This window comes from Manis pentadactyla, chromosome 8 (assembly GCF_030020395.1).
Source record: "Manis pentadactyla isolate mManPen7 chromosome 8, mManPen7.hap1, whole genome shotgun sequence".
Classification (NCBI taxonomy): domain Eukaryota; kingdom Metazoa; phylum Chordata; class Mammalia; order Pholidota; family Manidae; genus Manis; species Manis pentadactyla.
Genome location: NC_080026.1, coordinates 134633167 through 134646493, shown reverse-complemented (window position 1 = coordinate 134646493; position 13327 = coordinate 134633167). Strand labels below are relative to the sequence as shown.

Sequence of the window (13327 nt, the reverse complement as noted above, 5' to 3'; positions counted from 1 at the left end):
CAAAGGGCACCTAAGACAGAAGCCACCAGCTTCCTATCATCTAAGCTTGGGAGTGACATCCCATCACTCCTGCCATCTTCCTTCTGTTTGAATGAGTTACTGGGTCCAGCCTGCACTCCCGGGGAGGAGATGACATGGGGTGTGAGTTGCGGCTGAGGGGCCGTGTTACAGCACAAGAACAATTATATAAAAACACTTCTTTATTGTTTTCCAGTGAATAAAGTTGGCCTGGATACAGAAGGAGAAAACTGTGGAAATGCAGAAAAGCTTGCAGAATATATTTGCTCCAGTAAGTAGAAAAGGTCGCCCATGATGACAGCCACTTCATTTGTCTGTGTGGGTCTCAGCGTCCATTGCCAGGGCATACCTCCTCTGTGCGTTCCCTGTGGCGGCCCACCTCCCTCCACCTGTCCACCTGAGGACTTGAGACAGCTCGAACACCACACAAAACAAACCGGAGACAACTCTGCAGTCCCGCTACAGGGAGCAGAGGCGGGAGCTGCTGGGCCCCCTCCCTTCTGTAGGTCTCCTCCTCTGAATACCCCCCTCAAGACTCATTCCAGGGTACGGAGCTGCCTCGCCCCCCAAGTGACTCATCACTGGGCACAGGTGGACTGGGATGCAAGTGGCCCCGGTCCCAGGGGTGTTTGCATTTACATGGGGATCAAGCCTCTAATTACGGGGTTTGAGGCTTCAGATGAAAACATGAGCAAAGATTGTTGGAACATAACTCTCGGGGAGAGAGGCATGGGAAGCTCAGTGTGTAAGGAGACCTAAAGCTGAACGGCTGCGTAACTCCTTAGGCACAGGGCCCCTTATGGTGGCCTTCTTGCTTCCTATGGAACATTCCAGACTGGGGGTGCTAAGAAGCCATCTTCTTTAACACCAGTACAGACATGCTGCTTGCTCTCTATTGTGTAGCAGGTGTTGAAACACAGCTGCTAAGAAACCAGGACAGTTGTGCCAGCTGCCAGGGTGGGCACTGTCCTAGGCCCCCATCACGAGCATCGGGGGATTGTTCCAAGGGCCACTGGGCCTCCTCTGCCCTGGGCAAGAGGAGCATCGGTGCGGCTGGGGGCCCCGTGCACATGCTCCAAATGGCCAAACTCCAGGCTCTTTGTTGCCGGCATTCAGGGGATAATGGTCACCATTAAAGGGCACCAGAGCACTTTTTCAATGTGGAAACCAATGTAAATGGTAGATCTGGGCATTCCTCATGGGGTTAAGTACCTTGGTTTACAAAGAATAATTACTGGTTCTCTGGGTGGGGCAGTTAGCTCCTTGATGGAAGAGGTGGCTGCAGCCTGTGTCTAAGGCAGAGGATTCTGCTCTCCTCACAGGTGATACATGAGTTCTGGAAGGAGACAAGAGAACTGGGTCAGTCCACATCAGGTCCAGAGCCACCAAGCTGAGTTCCTTGCACTGCCAACACAAGGCAGAAAGGATCGGTGTCACTTCTGAGCAATCTCACTGGTGTTTCAATTAACTGACTCCAGGCGTGGAGGGTAGATATAAACATATTCTGCCCTTGGAGGATTCGGATCTGCCTTCTTTGCAAAGCCTTTGTTACTTCCTCTGATTTATTATCAGCAGGTCTGTGGGTCCTAATAAATCTTGAGTTCACAATTAGAATACCCAAATAAGAACCATCTGACTGCTAAGGACATTCACCTTGGTTTACAAAGGCATTAATGATTTTCTCCCCAGCAAACTCTGCAGCTTGAGCAGACAGGCCAGTTCATAGCTTTTGCTTATTTATTTTATTTAATAAACACTTGTTTACTATGACAGGCACTACTGTAAGCACTTAAAGTGATTAACTTATTTAGTCTGATAGCCCATCATTCCTGATAGACAGTCCCATCCCTCCCAGGGTATCTCCCGTAATGGAAAAAGTGCAGGTAACATGGGCAGAGGTAGAAGGGGATTTTAACATCTTGAGAGAGAGAGAGAAGTCAGTTGAAGGCAGGCAGCTTGTCATGCAGTTTATTTGAAACGTCCTCCTGGACTTGGAGCTGATGGACAAGCTTTGAAGACTTGCTTGGCTCTTCCATCCCTCCCGTCAGCCCCATTATCCTAATTACCTACAAGTAGGTGCCCATTGCCTGCACACCCTGGGTTCTCACAGCAGTGCCGAGGGGGAGAAACCACCACAGACGCAGAGTTGTTAGAGTTCCGTGCAAGTGCGCATCTCCTCCAGCGACATGACATTTAACAGTCAGTCTCGTCATCTTAAATGACCTACAGTGACTATTTATGGAGCCCCCACCCCAGCCACATAACCAGCAGTCCAGGCCTCCTTCCTGTTAAAGGGATGGACAGCGGGGCCTTTGATTCACCACTGTGTGTTGGGGCAGACGCTTGCCAGGCACTGCATCTCTGTCTGTTGTCCCGGGGAGACCTCTCTCACCTCTGCAAAATCCACCAGCTTCAACACTGACCTATTTAGCATTGGCCTATTTGGGTTAAAAATCTGCAGGCAGTAAGTTTATCCCAAGAGGAAGGGTTATTTGCCTCTGAGTTCGTGAAGAGGGTTAGTGCCCGAGAAACCAGCTGCAGATCTCCCCTCAGACCTGAAAGAGGATTCACCCAGCACATTTCCAGGTTTTCCTTCTTGTGCTGGTTGGGCAGCACTCATCCATGCAGTCTTCCCTGCTGCCAGGGCTGCCGGCCTGGCTGTCCACTGGGCACTGTGGTGCAGTGAGCCAGGATGCACGCACATACTCCCATCTCCTAGCAGGGGCCAGCAGTCAGAGAACCAGGGTGAGCAGCTCGGTACTCTGCTGGGCCTTCAGAAGAGATGCTGCAGAGGGCAGATTCTCGAATCTTCTGAAAGCCCCCTGCACACCCCTGGGTTTGGGCCCCTGGTTTTCTGCTGGATTCGTACAGCTGCCCCAGAGCAGGTAGCTGGGAAGGTCTGTGGGAGCAGCTTTGGCCCCTAGAATCCTGCGCACTCCACCACCCAACACACACAGATGCAGAGACACCAGAGGGACGCCTGGGCTGTGGTTACCGAACATGGCTTTGCAGTTTGTCTCTAGGGATGGTCTTCACACATATGAAAACATTTCCTCACACCAGAAATGAGAAATCAGCAGCCATCTATTATCTATATTTCAATTTTCCCAATTCCTTGTGTTCTTTTATGTTAGTACTAATTTTACAGAGCAATTTAAATAAAACACCAATATGTAATTATTTATTAACAAATAAAGAAGGCTATAGTTACTCCTGTTCACTGGGCCTTCATGGACCTGGTGCCGCATGGGAAGAGCTTGGTTTGGTCCTTCCTCTGACTGCAATCATCAAAAGGAGATGTGTTCAGAGATCTTATGGATGTAGAAAAATACCTTGGAGCACCCATTAAAACTTCTAACAAATAATGGACAGACAGATGCAAGGGAAAATGGTTATTTCTGCAAAAATGCTTTGTTTTCACATTTGGGGAGAATTCTGGCATCTGACAATCCGTCTGACATGGATTCTGCCATCAGTTTTGTTGGGTGGCATCTTCACAGTTCTGCACAGTACTTAGAGCTAAAATGCCCTCAGGTCATCCCACAGCCACTGGGTGAGAGGCAGGCCACGCCCAGGAGGCTGGACCTCACACACAAGCCAGGCTGCCCACCAGCCGCTTGGGCACTTGGCAGGGACACGAGGGGACATGCAGCTTGTCTTTGTTGGGGATGACTGCAGGGCCACTCTTGCTGCTCGCTCCTGCCTCTTCCTAAGTGTGAGTCCCACCTTTCTTCCCATCCAAGGCTCCCAGAGGCGGGAAGTGTTCGCTCCGGCACCAGCTCCAGGCCTGACCTCTGACTTTCTGCCTCTAGTTTAAGGTGCAAACCCTGCCTCCTACATATTGATGGCAGCCAGGAGCCCTTCAGGATGGGGGGTAAAGGAGTGTGGGCCACAGCAGCCCTGGCTCAAGCAGAGGCCAGTTTTCTAAGAACATTCAGCACTTTACCTCTGTGAGCTCCACGTAACAAGGCCAGCAAGGTGGCATTGTTCTGCCCACTTGCAGGAGCCCGGCAGCCCTGCAGCTGCTCCTCCCCTTGCCCCCGTGCACATGCACCCCCTCGCCACCAGGGTTTTTCCAAAGCTTTGACAGAGGCTGTTTGTTTATTTACAGGGGAGGCCCCAGCACTGCCTCTTCTGTTTCCCTGTGGAACCCTCAAAGGAGAAACCCTCCCAAAAATGCTCAAGGACAAAGGTGACTGGAATGTTGTGACTCGCAGGGCACTCACTGCATCCCTCCCTCTTGGGGGTCCGCCGAGGGCCTTGGTGGTATGGAAGGGATCAGCTCTGCACAGCCCAGCAGGCCAGGGGAGCTGTGGGGTGTGGGGTGCAGTCTGCTTTCCTGGCTTCAGAGCTGTGCTCGGCTCCAGCCAGGAGCACGCAGGGTGTCACTAAGCCTTCACCAAGAGGGCGGGTAGTGTGAAGGCGGCCCCGGGGCAGGTTCCACGTGTGGAGGAAAATCTTAAGGATGGGGTTCACCCTGCCATCATGCAGCTCGCCCTCGAGCCTCACACCAGCTCCATCCCTGTGGCTCCTGGGGTCTCAATGGCTAGAAAGTGACCCTTGCCCCTCGGACACTCAGCTCCATTGACTCAGGTGTCTGAGGTCTCACCTGTACCCCTTCTCCCATCACACAGTTGGTTTGGGAGTGAGGGGTGATTGTGGCTTAGGTACTGACTTCTGGGCAGGACAAAACTAGGTTTGAATTTCCCTCTACTGTTCATTAACCACAAGAGCAAAGGCAAGTCCCATTGTCTATGCGTCGGTGTCCTAGTCCAAGTAGGGTGTGACCACAGAGCCTGCCTCATGGAGCTGTTGGGAGATCATAGCATGACTCCTGGCTCCCCAAAAGCAAGCAATCTGAGGAACCGCAACTATTACATTCCCCCTTTGCTTTGGACCTCCAACAACCCACATGAAGAATATTACCCAGATGATCTGGGACCTCGTCACCTTTCCTGCCTGTATCAAAGTGAGCAAAATCCCATCTCCTGTACCCGTGTGATCGTCTGTCTTCTAAGCGCTACCAGGAGCAATGGCAGGACATTGGGCAGGAAGGTCAGCATAATCGCTAGCTGCAGGGGACCGCCGGGGCCCCCACACTCAGTCCACACCTCTCAGCTGCAGGCAGCTTCTTTCTGGAGAGTTCTGCTACCCAGGGAGACTTCCACTAGCTGTGCCCCGTGGGGTGGAGGCTCCATTGTGTTCCCGGTGCAGTAAAGCCTGTTTCCTGGTTTTGACTGTATCCAGGGATTCCCATGGAAAGCATAACTGTCTATCAGAAGATTCCACACCCAGGAATCCAAGTGAACCTGAATAGCTACTATTCCAAGCAGGTGCGTGGTGTTCCTGGGGAGCACGGGCAGGTGGGCTCCCAAGCAGTGGGGGCAGGGGGCTGAGGGACACAAGCCTCTCCATGTGGTCCCAGCGTCCCCAGCTGTGTGGCTTCTGGAGGCCCCGTCTGTCTGTGAGGTGGAACAGATCTATCTAGTAAGACCTCTCTAAGGATTAAAGGAGATAACTTACACAAAGCCCATTTTATAGCATCCCAGACATAGTAAGACTGAGGCAAACGCAGACCTCACTGTTGATGTTCATCCTGTGGGGCACTGGTAGGGGCTGGGAAGGGAGGCCAGGCCCACCCTAGTAGGCCTGCAGTGCCCACCAAGAAGTCTGGGTTGAATTTGGGAGACCCCGGGAACCTTTGGAGGCCTCAGGTACTTATCTGAGTTGACGCAAGTTTTCCACATCTATACTCAGTAAGACACCTCCCCATCCTCGCCCAGGACAGGCTTCTGAATGCCTTGCTGAGGATTCTGAGATTTCCTGTTTGCACAAACCACTGGTCGGTCTGCTTTCTGCTCTATTTTCAGAAGGGGTGGAGAACTGACAGAGAGACAGGCTCAACTGCTGCCGTACATGATAGGGCCACTGGCCACATGAGCTAGAGGCATTGTCCATTCAGCTGGGCATGGGGGTCCATGGTGCCCATGTCCTCACCATGCACAGACCTGGGGGCTGGAAGAGCAACTGAGGAGCAGCGCCCTGCCTTCCTGATGGCACCCTGCTCTCTAAATAGTGCCCCACCTGAACTTGGCCTCCACAGAGCAGAGAATGCCAGCGTCCACCAGCCGCCCCCTGGCTGCCTGTGGGCCGCCTCCTATGGCTTGAGGGGCTCCTGACCACTGGGCCAGGGGAACATTTCTGTGGGCTCATGGCAAGGGACTGATCTTGTTTTCCCTCCCTCCAGGGCATCCCAGCCAGCATTACATTTTTCAGTCCCTCCGGCCTTGCATACAGCCTCAAGCATATTCAGGAGTTATCTGGTGACAACATTGACCAAATTAAGGTGAAGTATTCAGTGGTGTTTTGGTCTTTTTCAGATTAAAAAAAAAAAAGTTTACTAATTATCCTAGAGTTTCCATGTAAAGTCAAAGCTGTCCTGACCTCGGAGGCCCCCTGATGCCAGCTCTAGTTGGAAAGGCAGGGCTCTGGGATTCCGAAGCCCTGTGCTTTAAGCTCAGCAGTGCCACTTCCTGGCTGGTGCTCTTGGACAAATCACTCGACCTCTCTGAGCCTTTTCCTCATTTGTAACATGCGGATAATTATCTCTTTGTGGCTTTCATAGACATGTATATGGTCTTCCCTGATAGATTAGTCTCAGGAGGAGAGGAGAGAGTTCAGGTGTTAAGTCCTTACTTAGCTCACGGTCTGGCACAGGTGTTAACATCCTTTCATTCCCATTTTTTCCATCTAAACGTCTTGAAATTATCTGTTCTAAAAGCATTTCCCCTTTTCATGTCTTTTAATTCAAAGGATTGACAGTCTCACCTTTTAGGGACAATATTTGTTATGAGTCTGCCAGTACTCACAAGTCCTGTGCTGCCTGTCATGGCAGTGCTCTTGAACTGGCCCAAGGGGACTGAGGAGAGGGCACGGTGACCTGGTGCTGCAGGGCAGAGGCCGCCAGCACTGTGGGCGCCCCTGCAGCCAGATGGAGTGAAGGCCTTTACCTTCTACACAGGGGCACGCTTGGGGAGTAGGGACTGTTTGCCAGTTTTAGATGGAGGGTTAGGCTCAGAGAAGTTATGTGTCCTGCCCTAGATCACACAGGAAGAAGGAAGAGCCACAATTTGAACCTAGGAAGACTGGTTCCACATTGGCAGCCCCAGCGATATGAGCCATGGTCAATCATGATGGGGCATTTCTAGGCAACGTCTCATGTAATCCTCACACCAGTCCAGGCACGGGAATCAAGCAAAACATGGACTATTGTCCTCTTAACAGGTGAGGACACTGAGGCCCAGGATGGTTAAATGACAAAGTTACATGGTGAGTCACCTTGTCCCTGGGGCACCAGGGGAGGAAATAATCTGGCCCTGTGGCTGGGGGGGTGAAGGAGGTAAGGCCCTGAAGACAGCATAGCCGTGGGCTCCCAGCAGGCCCTTCCGATTTGGAGGTTGGGTAAGGAACCCACAGGGCCGCCCCCACCCCGCAGGTCTTGTCCCTCTCCCAGACCTGTCAGAAGCCTGTGTGAGTCACACGGTCACCGGTGGCCGTGAAGTGCGTGAGAGCCTGGCAGCACAATGTAACTGATCACCCTGGGCATCTGCATGTTTGTCCGCCGTGATGACGAGCAAAAGGCTTACTTAATTAAGCTGTATCTTCTTTCCAAAATAATGGTTTTTAAAGTGCAAACAGATGGGAGCTGGTGTGAAGAGACTGCTACCTGCACTGTCCCCAAAGGGGCTAAGTGAGCACGCCCATCTTAAATCGGTCACAGTCCACTTCTGTCACCTCCAGACAGCCTTGGGGGCCCTCAGCAGCCCCCCAGTCACCCCGACTGTAGCAGTGAAGTGTAGCATCCACCAGTAGTTAGGAAGGCCCCCAGGCCTTGGCTCTGCCATTGCCAGGGAACAGAAAGAATGGCAGACCTGGCACTGTAGAAGTCACCATGGGTTGTTGGGGGGCCACAGAGATGCTGTGTACCCAGTGGGAGTCTCCCTTTGTCATGTGACTTCTGGCTCAGGCAGCTTTCCAGGGTGACAGAGGACCGGGTGTGGGCCCACAGGTTCCTCTCTTGGCTCTGCCCTGTTTGCTAGGTGGCCCTCCTCCCTCCCAAGGAGGATTTGTGGGAACCACTGCTTGTACAGTGCTGTGCAAAGTACAGGAGGGCCCACGGAAGGTCGAGGGAGTGACATCTGACCTGACTGGCTACTAACAGTTGACTTGAGAAGACCATGGGCTTGTCTCTAGGGCCACAGAGGAGTCATCATGAAGCAGAGTGGGGCTCCGAACCCGGCTGCTGGCCTCCCACATACTCGGCCCCAGGCTGTGCCCGTTGGTGGCTTCCGGGGCCCAGCAGGAGAGAGACTGCCCCACTCCGGTCCAGCCCTGCAGGCCCCGGATCCGGCCAATCCAGTGCTGGTCAGGCAGATGGCAGGACTCTCCAGATGTGCTTGCTCCTGTGGTCACAGGATTTCAGGGCGAATGAAAGGCCCATGTCAGAAAGTCATTTTGTGACCAAACCGCTTCTTCTGGAGTCGTGCTGGCTGCTCGCTCCTTCCCAGTCTCAGCGAATTGCTTGCTTTTTTTCCAGAACAGCTCTATAGAGATATAATTCGTATGCCATAAAGTTTGCTTTTTATGAATTAAATATGTACACTTGTAAAGTATACAGTTCAGTGTTCAGCATATTCAGAGTTGTGCAGCCATCATCATCATCTAATTCCAGAACCTTCCATCGCCACAGAGGAAACTGTGTATGCCTTAGCAGTCACTCCCCATTCTCCCGCCCGCCGGCCGCTGGCAAGCACTAACCTACTTCCTGTCTATACGGATTTGCCTGTGCTGGACGCTCCATATTAGTGGAATCATATAGTAGGTGTCTTCTGTGACTGGCTTCTTTCACTCAGCATCTAAGGGTTTCATCCACGTTATAGCAGGTGTTAGTACATTCATACCTTCTTGTTGCTGAATAATAGTCCTTTCTGTGAATATACCACCTTTTATTTACCCACTCACCAGTTGATGAATAATGCTTAACATCTGAATACAGGTTTTTTGTGTGGACATTTGTTTTTGTTTGCCCTGGGCATAAACCTAGGAGTGGGATTGTGGGGGCCATATGGGAAGTTTAGGTTTGACAGTCTGAAGGCTCACCAAGCTGCTCTTCAAAGTGGCTGCACCAGTTTGCACTCCCACTGGCACTACCATTCTCGCTGACCCCTGTATTTCCTTTGTCTTTATGATCCCAGCCGTTCTAGTGGGTACAGAGCCGTCTGTCCCTGTGGCCTTCACTTGCATCTCCCTACTGACCGATGACACGAGCACCTTCTCATGTGCTTGTGGCCATTTGTATATCTTCTTCTGAGAAATGCCTGTTCACACACCTGCCATTTGTCTTTGTGTTGTTGAGTTGTAAGAGTTCTTTGACTGGATACAAGTCCCTTATCAGATACATGATTTGCAAAAATGTTCTCGCTCTGTGACTTGTCCTTTCATATTTTTTGATGGTGTCCTTTGAAGCACAAAATATTTTAATTTGATAAAGACTGACATTTTTTTATTGTGTTGCTTGTGTTTTGAGGGGTGTATCTAAGAACCCACTGCTTAACCCAAGGCTGTGAAGACTCACTGTGTTTTCTTACAGTTTTATAGGTTTAGTTCTGTGGTGCGCTTTGAATTAGCTTTTCTGTTAAGGTGTGAGGTAGGAGCCCCACTTCATCCTTTCTTCGGGGATTTTCTTGTGGAGGGGCTGCCTCCCAGGGTGGAGTGTGGGGCCGCCGGGGCACTCCCTGGGACACACTGGAGGGAGGAGCTTCGGCCACAGTGTCCTGAGGTTGCCCAGGCAGTGTCTTGTGGCTTTGCCCCCACCCAGCCTGGGGAGGGAGGGTGAAGGGGGTGCTGGGTAAGGGCTGCCACTGTCAGGCGCTTGCCTTCGCCGACCACTCCAAAGCAGGTGCGTCATCCACATGGTGGGTGGGGGAGGGATGAGAACGTTCCCCCTCCCAGAACTGCCAATCTGATTTGACCCCCATGTAATTCCTGGGAGGCAAGGATAATTGTCCCTTTTATAGATGAGAGGCTAAGTGACTTGTAATGACAGCTGGCAAGGGCCAGAGAAAACATCATGTTCAGCCCAAAGTGAGGCTGTGCATGTGACCATGAAACGTGAGGCTGTTCAGAGAGGCATCCTGCTGATGAGGCTGATGCCACTGGAGCTGATGATTTGGAGTCATCCTGCGAGCAGCAGCCAGGGGTGGTGACTGAGCATCTGTCTGTGCTGGGCAGTGGGCCAAGTGTACATGCAGTGCCTCCCATAATCTCACAGCATCCCAGTGAGGATGGCTTTTAACCTTTCTGTGCTATGGATGAGGGAACAGAGGCCCAAAGAGGGTGGGATACTTGCTAAGACCACTGTCCTTCAGAGCTGGGATTTGAACCCAACTCACCAGCTCTGGGGCCCCAGTCTTAACTGCTCTGCCTTCCTGCGGGGGTCCAGCCACCACTCCTGCCACACCCAGAGCCCCCTTCAGACTGTGTTCTATGCACCACCTGCCCGCACCCAGGGCCCCGAGATACAAGGCGGAACTGCTGGCAGCTAAGGCTCCTGAAGACGCAGCCAGGAGGCAGGCACCCGTCCCGGGGCCTCCTGTCCCTGCCCCTCACCATGCCCAGGGGCAGTGGGATGTTGCTCAGGCTGGCGGTGAGGCTGTAATGAGATCATGGAGGAGAAGACAATGTGCAGGCTACTGACCAGGTTCACATCAGGTGGTATTACCACATTATAATCTCTCACGTGAGGACCAGGGTCCTAAGAGGCTGGCCAACAGGCCCCACACACATGGCCCTCCTGCTGCCCCCGTCCCTGCTGGTGTGCTGAGGTGCCTTCTCTCATCTCTCTACAGTTTGCAGCCATTGGCCCCACCACAGCTCGCGCCCTGGCTGCCCAGGGCCTGCCTGTGAGCTGCACTGCAGAGAGCCCCACGCCACAGGCCCTGGCCGCCGGCATCAGGAGGGCGCTTCAGCCCCGCAGCTGCTGAGCCGGCAGCCCTGGCCGCCTTCCCGGGCGGGGCGGCTCTCCTGCGGGCCCAGGCGGCAGCTGCTGCCTCTACTCTGGAGAGGACACCCAGCCGGGGCTCCCATGCAGCCCCCACCTTCAAGCTGATGCCCACGCCTCAGCAGAACCACTGGGACATGGGGATCCGGACGGGACCTGGAGCTGGCAACCCACCATGGAGACCAGCTGGGCCACCTGCCTCAGTGGAGGCCACCTTGGACTCTTGCTCAGCAAAATGGCTCCCAGGCCCAGCAAGAACTTCCCCTGCAAGCAGGAAGGAAATCAAATAAACATGGTGGCTACGTGTGCTGTCTCGTGCCATATATTGTTTTCAGCGCTGAGCTGTGCTGGGCGGAGACAGATGTGCCCACATCCTCATAGCCCACAAACCTGGTAGGAATCATATGATTTGCTATACATGAAGTAGTTTTGTTCATCTTATAAAAAGGATTCTGCTTTGCAAGCTGTGGACAGCTGCAATTCAAATAGGGACTTTCTTTCCTTTGGAAATGTAAATGCAGTGTCTGTCTGTCAGGGCTGTTGATTCACTTAGAAGGGACTCATCCACAGATGCACTGTCTTGCAGGAAGTCTTTGGAAATCTGTCCCCAAACTTTATTTCCGTTTTTAAAATCCTGGCCCGGAATTTGATCTGAGTTGAATGAAACCTGTGTCTGCTTTTCAGTAATATATGAGCTGTTGGTAGGAAAGATGACTGTTAATCTGCATGTGGTCTCCTTGGGAGGTCAGCATTGGAGGCATTTTATATTGAGCAACCCCTGTGTGCCACGGCCCCAGGCATAGGGCTTTGCGTCTCTGATCTCCAGTCTAAACAACCCTGATGAGTAGACATCACTATTATTCCCATTTCTTTGGCAAAAAAACGGAGACTCAAGGGGCTAAATGACTTGCAAGGGTCACCCAGCTAGGGAGTGACAGGACTAGGATGAATTTAAAAGGGGTTTATGAACATAAGCACACAGACCGGGACTCAGCACTCGTAAACCACCACATCAAATGAACAGTAGGAGAGAGGATCCGCTGGTAATTAGTTGTTAGATCTTGGTGTGACCTGGCAGAAATTCAAAAATAGCCATTTTTCTGACTACAAGAGAACCTATCCTAGTGCTGCTTTCTGATTTGAAAGTCAAAGCCGGATTGTTGAGTTTAGAATCCTTCCATCTCCAGGAGCCCTTTTGTGTCGGTTACCCTTCCTGTTCTTGGGGAAGCCCCGGCCTCAAGCACTTGGTGCTAAGATTCTGGGGGGACCTTCCAGGGCCCCAGCCCCAGGCCTGTGTGCCTCCCCGAGGTCACTGTGTCAGCTGTGTGGGAGCCGCAGCTGCCAAGAAGCTGTGCTGGCCACACCAGGGCTGCCGGACCAATGCCTTGAAGCCAATCTCCAGGTTGAATGTCCCCTCCTGGGACCAGAGCCGGTGGAACTGTGGCAGGCTACACACAGCTCTGCTGTGAGATGAGGATGCAGCTCCTGCCACAGACCCTCTGTGGGGCTGACCATACCTGGACCAGGTGAGGCAATCCCCTCACCCATGCTTGGAGGTCATATTGCTGCACAGGCCTGTCTGTGTTCAACTGTCTTTCTTCATTTTTGACTAACACAAAGGTACAAGCACAGACCCTCTGGATCATAAGCAGATTTGAAGTTATCTAGAAAAATGGTTCCTTCTAATATTGCTGAACCACTCGAGTCCAGTCCGTTGCCTTACTACGTGGCAGTGAATGTAATTTTCCCTCCTTTGACTACTCAAAATAACTCTATCAGGCAGGTCCATTTTATGACAAGGAAAATGGGACTTGGAGAAATTATATGCCGCATGCAAAGTTAAGTGATGCAGACCTGTAGAGGCTTTAGATAAGGGTTTTTTGGGTTTTTTTTTAGTGCAAGATACATCCTCCATAGTGGGGTTCCCCAGGACCATGGACGTTCATTGGGGCTCCCCAGGACTTGCAGGTCTCTATATAAACTAGACTCAAAGGCAGGAAGAGGCATCCGCCCTTGCACAGAGATGGAACTTGGCTGGTCATGTGTTACTCAAGCTCAACATGGTTAGGGAGCTGAACTACTTCCTGCCACCAGAGATGCTATTTTTGTAGGATTGGGGTGTTTGGGCAGAGGGTGGGGGAGAAGGGTAACAACCCCCAACCCCTGCCATCCTGAAGTTAGTCACAGGATGGGCAAATAACTAACCTTGGTGACAGGCCCAATGTATGTGAATCATACAGAATTTTCCGT

The 13327-nt window shown here is 52.2% G+C and overlaps 1 protein-coding gene across 19 annotated transcripts in view; it reads left to right on the top strand.

Moving 5' to 3' along the window:
* UROS (uroporphyrinogen III synthase) overlaps positions 1 to 11383 on the top strand; it is a 37667-nt gene extending 26284 nt beyond the window's left edge. For 7 of the 19 annotated variants that reach the window (XM_057506467.1, XM_057506464.1, XM_057506461.1 and 4 more), the window contains 5 exons: positions 215 to 289; positions 4130 to 4210; positions 5266 to 5351; positions 6266 to 6364; positions 10926 to 11383. In XM_057506467.1, the coding sequence (XP_057362450.1) occupies positions 215 to 289; positions 4130 to 4210; positions 5266 to 5351; positions 6266 to 6364; positions 10926 to 11060 (476 nt within the window). In that variant the 3' untranslated portion in view covers positions 11061 to 11383. Of the gene's footprint in view, positions 1 to 214; positions 290 to 1340; positions 3560 to 4129; positions 4211 to 5265; positions 5352 to 6265; positions 6365 to 7119; positions 7423 to 8117; positions 8342 to 10925 lie in introns of those variants that run through there. The other 12 variants (XR_008999051.1, XR_008999052.1, XR_008999053.1 and 9 more) reach the window with 12 other exon arrangements.
* The last annotated feature ends 1944 nt before the right edge of the window (positions 11384 to 13327 follow it).